This window comes from Podarcis erhardii, assembly GCF_964252035.2.
Source record: "Podarcis erhardii genome assembly, chromosome: 10".
NCBI classification, from domain to species: Eukaryota; Metazoa; Chordata; class Lepidosauria; order Squamata; family Lacertidae; genus Podarcis; species Podarcis erhardii.
Window position 1 is genome coordinate 20,307,601 of NC_138500.1, and position 10,167 is coordinate 20,317,767.

At 43.1% G+C, this 10,167-nt stretch overlaps 1 protein-coding gene across 1 annotated transcript in view; it reads right to left on the bottom strand.

Moving 5' to 3' along the window:
* The window catches only part of CAPRIN2 (caprin family member 2), a 26,298-nt gene extending 17,960 nt beyond the window's left edge, over positions 1 to 8,338 (bottom strand). Inside the window, 8 exon segments of the mRNA XM_081878792.1 lie at positions 732 to 814; positions 2,671 to 2,909; positions 3,379 to 3,465; positions 4,790 to 4,846; positions 5,840 to 5,902; positions 7,174 to 7,439; positions 8,225 to 8,263; positions 8,266 to 8,338. Of these exon segments, the coding sequence (XP_081734918.1) occupies positions 732 to 814; positions 2,671 to 2,909; positions 3,379 to 3,465; positions 4,790 to 4,846; positions 5,840 to 5,902; positions 7,174 to 7,439; positions 8,225 to 8,263; positions 8,266 to 8,323 (892 nt within the window). The 5' untranslated portion in view covers positions 8,324 to 8,338.
* Between the last annotated feature and the right edge of the window lie 1,829 nt (positions 8,339 to 10,167).

Here is a 10,167-nt window from a genome sequence, read left to right on the forward strand (position 1 = left end):
TTGATTTCAAGAACTAATTTGCTTATTGGTAAAAGACTGTCATATCCTCATAGATTTAAAATAATAATAATGCAGCCTTGGGAAGTTATCCTGAGATATACTCTGAAGAATATATACCTTAAACACAGGGATGCTGAACTCACAATTGGTTAAAAGACCAATTTCCCTATCCAGCAAATCTCCTGGAGTCACACCCATAAATGTGCTGGTCTACCTTAATTATATACCAAGATAAAACATGGTTCCTGCAGCTGTGGGAACTCACCTGTTGTAATCCCATGTACAGTACATCTACATAATATTGTGGCTTGCTTATTAAGCAAAATGACTTCCCACCCATGATAACAGACTGAGCACAATGCATCTAGCAGTACTTCCTCTTTGCATTCCTTGCACACACTCAAGGTCTGTTCTGGAGAGTTGGGAGTCTTCTGGAGCAGATTGTGGGTGCAGGGAGAGGAAAGGAAGAGGAGGTTCTGTCATGTTTCTTCATGCCATATTGGATATTGCCCTAAATGTGCAGTGGGGAACTACAGGCCATGCTGGGGATCTCTAAACAGTTATAAACCATCTGCATTTATGTTGCCCTAACCAGGCAACAGCAGTTACTGACCTAGAAAATAATTCTTTTGAGCAATGGAAGGAACAATATAAGTATGTTTCTGAACTGGAATAAATGTTCTAATCCCAACGGTAGACGTTAGATGCAAAAATATCTAAAGGCTACTCACAAGTTGTCCCAGCTACTGTTTTTTCACTGCCTTCTAGCAGATCCCAGAAGTAGCGTGATGATTGCTCCATTTGGTCTTCAACACTTCATGTCAGAGGGGAAAAATAAGTGTCAGTGCTAGATCAAGAAAGTAATGAACTTTTACTTAAGATGGCTGTTTGATATAATAGGGATGGTAGAGTACCTTGTACCCTATAAACAGTAACTGGTTTTTTTGTTCAGAATTGACTTATGTAATTAAAAACATCCTTTAGTCAGTTATGCCAACACCATATTCACCAATTTAGTTACAAACCACTTCCTATGAGACATTTTGAAACCGTTAAATGATAAAAAACATCATTTTTTAGTAAGTCTTAGTACCAGTTTAACACGTACAAGTGCACAATGCACACCATTCAGTTTTTTTCAGAAGACCCGAAAGCCAAGTATATTTTGCCTGCAAATGCAAATTGTATTCCCTTCAGGCTATCTAATAAGTTTCAATAATAATAAGACTTGTACAGCTCCATTCCAAGTTGAGCCTAAAGGTCTACCAAATCACATGTTAAGTTGAGAAAACTAGTAATTCTAATTGAATTTATAACTGTCATTTTACTGTAGATAACTGATTCAAAAACTATTTTAGCAACCACAAAATAGTCACAGAAACTGGTGATATTCAGAGTCCCCCTCCCCCACAAAAAGACAAAACACATACACAATTCTCAAAAGAAAAAAAAATGTGGTGTGTGTGTGTGTGTGTGTGTGTGTGTGTGTGTAGAGAGGAGAACAGGCAATTCTCCAACTAAATCAAAACACTCAAATTTTAGAACAACAATTTGAGCAGCAGGAGGTCTTAGCAGATGCCAATAGGGTCTCTCTTGAGGACAGCAACACTAAGGTTTCTGGGAAGAATAAGCACATCAGCCTGGATTTCCCAAGGATGGCTTTGACTACATTATGGCAAAGTTCTGAAAAGGCTCAATTAAAAACCCAAATTTGCAAATTAGATGTTGATACCACTGGTATCCCCAAGATTAGCCAGTAGTCTGTGTTGCACATGCAATATGATTTCATTTAGTGTTGCATATGAAGTCTCCTCGTTCAGAGAACTAAGCCACAACATCTCAGTTCAGTTCTCAGAATACATATTACGGTGCTCTATTAGTTGTTCAGACAATTCTGTAAGTTGTCCCCTGAATAGTATTTGCTTGAAGAGTTTTATGTTTATCCCAGTCTTTTTGGGGGGGATAAACAAACAGGTGAAAGCCACAAAGCCAGCTCTATCAGCCTTGTTACCCTAAGGCAGCTTTCCCCAACCTGGTGCCCTTGCTAGACTACAACTCTCATCATCAATCATGTTGACTGGGGCTGATGAGAACTGTAGACTACCACCACCTGGTAGACTACAACCACTCCAGGTTTAAAAAGGCTGCCCAAAAGAATAATATATATATTTCTAAACACAAAGTTCTGTAAAACAAACTATGCCAAGCACTGAGCACCAGGATGGCTGGGCACTAGTTGACATGCTGTGACTTAGAAGGGATCCACTACCAAGAGTTGATTGGCTCTTGCCATTCTTGCTCCATCATACGTAAAGGAGCAATGAAGCAACAACAGCAAAAAAGGAAGGAACTGCCTGTCACTGATAGATCCAATTCCCACCACTATCTTAAGCGACAAACAACTGCTCCCTTAACAGTGGGTGCCTCCTCACTTTGCAGGCAAAAACCTGCTAACCTCGCTCTCTCTGAAGTGAGAAAATGACTGTGGCAAGGAGGAAATAAAGCACCAGCAGCAAGGAGGCTGGAGGCAGCTCATCCAAAGAGCTATCCTGAAAGGGCCTCCTATGCGGAAAACCCATAAGGTTTCAAAACTACACTTCTAATAAAGCTAAATGTCCAAATGCTAGCACAGATTCGCTTTGCAATTTAAGTAAAGACACATTTACTTACCTCACGCCTTCATTTCTTCCTGAGCAGGTCAATTTTGCAAAATTAATGAGGTAGTCTAGTTCTTTAGAAGACAAAAATATTGCGCCATTCAAGCCACATCTGAAGTCTTTCTGCACGTGCTCTTGAGTGAAACTCTGCAACACATACTGGACCTGCAGTACTGTGCGAAGTTTCTTCTTCTCTGCTTCAAGCTTCATCATACTCTCCCTTCTCTGTGCTTTCCTCTGTGCTTTCAGAAGCTGTATTAATATAAAAACAAAACAGGCATATTACACAAGTTCCTGACAGATCCGACCAGCAGCTGGACTGTAGCTCAGAGAAGTCAATCCAAAATCTTACCTAAGTCATCTTCCTAAATGAAGGTGCTAAAGATTTTTCCTCAAGTCTCTAACAACACCTTTCAACTTCTACAATCATTCCACTTATCATACAACAAATGTTCAAAGCTTAAGTTTCTGGGTAGTGTTTCATATCAGGGTAGGATGGAATGACAGGGGTGGGATGGAAGAGGAGTACTCCATATCAACATTTTTGGCGCTGATATGCAAGAAGGCACCGGACATAAAAGAGTAGAGACCCAACTCCAGATTCTCAGACAAGTGGGGATGGGGGAAGGATAAAGAGAACCTGAACAAAGCCCGCCTCCCCTCACAAAGTGGATCCTAAGCCACACCAACCCATTTCTAGTCAATAATTCAATCTACTTACATCTTGACTAAGCCCAGAAAATGTCTTCTGAAGGTCTTTAGCAAACTCCAAGTTATGGATCACTTCATCATATTTTTCAACAGCTTCCTGTAATCAGCCACACATTATTATTATTCATCATGTATAAAGTGCCTAGAATTATGAAGCACTGATGTTTTAAGAAGACTGTCCTTTAATGTACACAAAGCTTCCAGTAACATCTCAACTTCTGATAGTCATAAGTTGCTAAACCTGAGGAGCAGTGTGAGCAACAGCCACTATGACTAAATTATAAGGTGACTTAAAAAGAATTTTAATTATGAAGTTTTCTGCCATGTACAGTGGCAATGGCGTAGCGTGGGTTGTCAGCACCCGGGGCAAGGCAAGTAATTTGTGCCCCCTAACCCATGGATTTGCGCCCCCTAACCCGTGGATTTGCGCCCCCTGACCCTAACCCCCAGATGTTGCGCCCGGTGCGGCCGGCCCCCCCTGCACCCCTCACGCTACGCCACTGTACAGTGGTGCCCCGCAAGACGAATGCCTCGCAAGACGAAAAACTCACTAGACGAAAGGGTTTTCCGTTTTTCGAGGTGCTTCGCAAGACGAATTGCCCTATGGGCTTGCTTCACAAGACAAAAACGTCTTGCGAGTTTTTTCCCTTTTCCCCCCTTTTTCTAAGCCGCTAATAGCCGCTAAACCGCTAATAGCCGCTAATAGCGCTAATCCGCTAATAGCCGTGCTTCGCAAGACGAAAAAACCGCAAAACGAAGAGACTCGCAGAATGAATTAATTTCGTCTTGCGAGGCACCACTGTACTGGTTATACAGTGAAAACCAATGATGGATTTTTTAGAAGATACATACAACGAAGGCTGCTATAAATCTTAAATCATCATTATTATTATTATTATTATTATTATTATTTTACTACTTACAAAAGCACCTATAATTTACAGAATGCTACATCATCATCATCATTATTATTATTATTAATTACCCATCTTACACCATGAGGCCCCAAGGCAGGTCACAACAATGTAAAATACAACATTAAAAGCAGTTATGCCTCTCTTCTTATATACTCTTCTATCTCTTCTTATATAAAGAGCTAGTTGCTCTTCCAGATGATGTTGCAGCAACTCCCATCAACCCGAGCCAGCATGGTTAATAGTCAGAGATGACGTTCCCCATCTCTGATCTTGAGCAAACTGAGTAGTGCTATGCTAACAATTATGTTTACATGTGAAGGACTCTGCTCACTAAACCAGGAGGAACTCACCATCATAAAGCTTGCTAATTTCTTGCTTAACAACTATGGCTGGAGTGTTTAAGTATCTATACTTCCCTTCAGCAGTTATTCATAATACAGGGTTACACCATGGAAAATGGATTAACACAGGCTACATCTCCAACTCAAGATTCTCAGTGCTTACCTTGACCACAGATCCAGAAGTTATTTGACCTCTAACAAGCTGTGGCCCAAACTGCATCTATACAATTCGGTAAATGGCAATTAGACAGCACCTCCCCTGTAAGCAGCGATATCTTCTATCTCCATCAATATGATGGAACCAATCTGAACTCTTGGTGTACCAATAGCCCCTTCGTAGCATCAATTTCCCAACCATTCATCCACTATGGTGTCATGAAGATCATGACATTCAAGTAAGTAATGGCTATACAATTTAACAACATTTGCTCATATACCTTAGAATTCTAATCAAAAAAGTCTACTAGCTGTCAACCAATAAATTGTATCTTGCTGTATCAGAATAATCTGGCAATGGCAGTGTGGGGAGAGGGCAGCAAAGAGAACTATTGAAGAAATTTTGTGTGTAAAGCCCAAACCATCCTCCTTAAAAGAATCAAAGTTATTGTTTCTCTGTGCAGTATTATAATATTTTTGTTAACGCTCACACCTAATACTCAAACACGTAAAAATCAAAGTTCATGGCTTTCCTGCTGCCTCAATTCATAACCAATCCTGTATAAGAACAGGAAAATACAGCATCACAGTTACTATTGCTGGAACTTAAAATACCTTTTCTATCCAAACACTGTGAAAAGAGCCAAGAGCCTGAGTCAAAAGGAGCCAACAGCATGAGTCAGGATGAAATCAGATCTACTATTCTCAGCAAAAAGTTAATTATGTTTGATCATTCTGGAGCAGCTTAGCTGAGAGCAATTTTAAGATTTTAATAGTTTGCTTTCCTATCTATTTTCCCAGCCATGTTGTGCCCAGAGGACTGCTTGAAGGTAGGTCCTGTAGCTCTATTCCCATAGCTTCAATAGGGCCTAAACACAACACAAGACCTCAGCTTGACTGACACCACTGAAATCAATGTGCAATAACTCTTTGTTAAGATTTAGGCCAATGTATTTTGCCTAGGCATGAAGGAGCATCTCAGAAGTCTGTCATGAGCTGCTGAATTCATTGCTGCAAATGTTTGCAGCAATCTGAGATACAAGAACAGAAAGCTTACCAACTGATCCTGATTGAGGGGTTCCCCCTTTTTCAGACGATCTCTGTAGTCTTCTAGTTTGAGCTGAAAACATGTATTGAGCAGGTACAGGATTAGACCATATATAACCAACTTATTAAGACTTTAAGCATAGGCCAGACTTGAATAACATGGATGCCTACACATGCTACCATGCATTTATAGCCTTAAATACAATAAAATGCACATCAAAACAATAAATTAGACCTCTTTGGCAGACGTTAAACATTAGATTTTGGCAGTTAGTTTAAGCAAGAGGTACACAATATATTCATATGAATGGCAAAGGTTGCTGCAGCTCAGTGTCAAGTTCTATAAAGATGATGGCAATACAAGAATTTCATAATACTGGAACCACTTAAGATATTACCACTGGCAATATATCTAGTTACAGTTGCATAAGGTGAATGTTAGGTTCATAATAGCCTTTCTATGACATTCAAACTCTGGTAACTACTGCAGCTGGATGGCAAAGCCACCTTCCTGCTGAATTAAGACTGGCTAATTAAGCATGAAACTACTTCTAGTCATGTAGGTTTCTTTATATACTTCCAGTAGCACCTTAGAGATCAGCTAAGTTTGTTATTGGTATGAGCTTTCGTGTGCATGCACACTCTGAAGAAGTGTGCATGCACATGAAAGCTCATACCAATAACAAACTTAGTTGGTCTTCCAAGGTGCTACTGGAAGGATTTTTTGTTTGTTTGTTTCGACTACGGCAGACAAACATGGCTACCTACTTGTAACTATCTTTATATACTGACAGCACTGACAGACTCCATCAAAATTCAGTAGACAGTTTAATATTGGCATGCACTCTACTCTACACACACAGCAGCATCCACCCTTTAGGACTTAGTGGGCCAGTTTGGAAGCCAGAATACCATACTGGCAAAATTGTAATTGAAAAATGGAAGTAAAAGATGTGGGATTTTGCCATTGTAGCCATACAGGGAACACATGAACCTAAAGCTTGTTCTCATCACAGTAACAATAGTTTTTCATGACACGTAAACCAACTCAATACTGATGGCTCATGCAAATTACATGCCAAAGTAGAAAGTTCTTATTTCTCTCTAGTCATAAACTCTAGCCATTATATTTTATTAATCTAATTTTGAAGGCTGGCAAGTATCTTAAGTGAAATAAATTTATAGTTACACAGCATTTCACACACTTTCATAAGCAATAAATACAGGCCTTTCACCTCAAAGAGCTTACAATCCAATAGACAACGGCAAGAAAGAGTGAATGAACACACACAGTTTGGGCAGTTTCCTTTGGTACCATTTCTCTAATCTAGGAGAGATACATACCTTCTTTTTCTCAATGTTCCTGATCTTGTGTTTCATGCAGATAAGTCCATTATCAATGTAAGTCTCATACGCCTGGGAAGCCGTTGCAGCAGAACTCAAAGCTGCCTGCAGGGGGCTCAAGGGAGGCTGATTGTCCCCATGAGGGCCCTGAGTCACCTGCTGCTTGGCGGGTTTCATGCTCTTCTCCTCTGCTTCCTCAGAGTGGCATGAAGGCGAAGTGTGGCAAAGCGGGGACTGTGAAAGCTGCACCATTGAAACAGCTAGGGCTGCAAAGAAACGGGTACTGTTTAGTTTTTCCCTCACAGCTGCAACTTCAGCATCCAGTTACTATTAAGTTTGTCATCTACGCAGTGAGCATCGAATGTGCCTTTTGAAGAACATGTACCATTACGGAGCAGGAGAGGCATCCAGAAACCACTATTTCTCTGTTCAGATAGCCTTACAATTGAGAGCACTTTAACATCCTCATCCATAATCTATTCTAGATGGGGGCAGGGACTGTTTTAAACAGCTGCAGACCTACCAGCATTTGGATCAATAAGATTCCTGAAGAAGGGGAGTCTCTCCCTTCTTTCCCTTATTCCCCATTCCAGTAAGATGCCAGCTAATACTAATCACTATCCTAAACTCTTTGCATGCATGTACCAACTAGAACATCAAATCTATATGCCACTTTCCTATACAGGCAAACAAACAAACCAACCTACTGGAGGCTTTAGCCCTCCCCACCTGCACTAGAAACAGGGTCACAAATAAGGCATCAGCAATTCCTCATGCTGGAGACCAAAGCTAGCAGAGGAGTGCCGAAATATCTTTTCAGAAAGAACACAAGACTTTCATTATGTATTTCTAATTGGTTAATTCACCTATGTACCAGCAGAAAAAAATTACTTCCAGAGAGGAAGCCCTGTGGGTCAGTTGCAGTGTGTGTGTGTGTGTGTGTAGAGTTCACACCAGCATCAAACACAATTTGAGAAAGATGCTAGGTTACCCATTACCAACAAATTAGCAGTTGGGAAGCAGGTGAGCAAGACATTTCCTCATTCCTTACTGAAAATGCAAGGGCAGCTGAGCGTCCAAGGTAAAAAACCCCCCAGCCATGTCGAGGCACTCTGCTTAAGTCGTCCTTCGTCAGAAGATTCGAGGGCATCACACAGAGCAGCGAATGAAACCATTTGGCAGCACGTCGCCGTTCTGTTCCAAGCCCGTCTCGCTACTTTCAGCGGCGCTCCTCCTCCCAGGGCAAGGCGCCCGATGTTGCAGCCTCACAGCGCAGCACCGCCCCCGCCCCCCGCTCACTAGGGCAGCTAATACCACATTCACACGTGCGCTTATTCCCAGGCAAGCAAGTGCGCGCAGGACCGAGGCCTCAAAGCTCCCTCCCCTGAAAGGGCGTCCAGAGAACAAGGCGCAGCTTGCCTGGCAGGAAAAGGGAGCAAGCAGGGCGGCCACACAACCTGCACCACTGGAGGGGTTTTGTGCGGCGTTTTGTTCCACGAGAGGAAAGACACCGGGGAATTCTGTCCGCTGTCGGGAAGGGAGGGTGGGAAAAAAGGAGGCTGTAATTATGGGCTACATCCAACTATGGATAAAAGGAGGAGGGGGGGGTAATAAGCGACGTCGAGTTATCTTCTCCGCTCACGGAGGCGGGATAACGGCGAAGGTTGTCGGTCGTTCCTTTCCCCGCAGCCTTCCCGACCACAAACGCCACCAGCCCCCGGGATACGCCGTCCCCTGTACTGCCTTCCTTCCCTCCCTCCCATCGCCGCCTCACCCACGCGGAGGAGGCGGGGGCGGCATCTGTTCACCGCTGCCTCCCGCCCGCCCGCCCGCCCGCCGGACCCCGCCCTTGGCCAACTCACCTCAGCAGCCTAAACTCGCTCAAGCCCGCCCGCCGGCCGGCTGGCCTCCCGGCTTATAAACCCGCCCCGGCAGCGGGGAGATAAGGGGGCGGAGCCTCCGCGGAAAAGTCGCACGCCGGCTTCCCAATCGCCAGCCGGCCACAAGCCGCCCAATCAGCCGCCGCGGCAACCGCGTGGCCTACTGCCGCTCGCGCCTCCGGCCCCGCCCCCGCGTGACATGCCGGACCGTTAACTGGTGAGGAGAAAAGAAGGTTGTGAGGTGTCCGGCTGTCCTCGAGGAAGGTGATGTGTTTGTATGTCTCGGTCAAAGGTTCCAGTCCTGACCAGGATGTTCAGATACACATACAGTCCCTCCCATGCGGTGTTTTAAAGCATCAAGCAACACTCCAGACCACTTTAAAAAGCACGAAAACCACTGAAAACATATGATTATTACGGTTTCTTTTTTAAAGAGCCACCAAACCAGATTAAAGTGATTTGGTGTCTGGCTTGGTTGGTTCCACCCCGCCCCAGTCGATCAGACATATTTGCAATGCGTATATTATATAGCACACGCATCCACACACTATAGGTATATATGCAGCGAGAGAGACATAAATGCACAGATAAAGATGAAAGCAGCAGGTAAAACTGGTGCTTTAATTAAGGAATGCCACAAAGTAGTGAGCAAGCTTTGAAGTTTCACATTGTCTGAATGCTAAAACCTGCTGGGGAGGTGCTGCCTAAAGGAGAGGAAAAAACTCCAGCCTGCAATTTGGAAGATGGAGCTGAGGTGTTATACAAACTCAGGATGTTTGTCTACTCAGAAGGAAGTTCTGCTGAGATGCTCTTAGGTAGGTAGGTAGATGCTGGGCTGCAGGTAAGAGAGCATTTTTAAAACAAAGCATAACACAAACAACAGTAGTAGCAGCACAAAACAACAGATGTTGAGGTTGGGTGGCCAGTTGTCATGTATGTTTTAGTTGAGATTTCTGCCTTCCAACTCTACAGTTCTATTATTCTATGTAGCACATTTCTGGGACTAAGTCCCAGTTGGGTTACAGAACTTGCTTCTGAGTAGACACGCACAATAAATTGAATTAGAACATGCTGCACTTCTTTTTAAAAACAGTTGACAGTTTTAAAGGCTGAG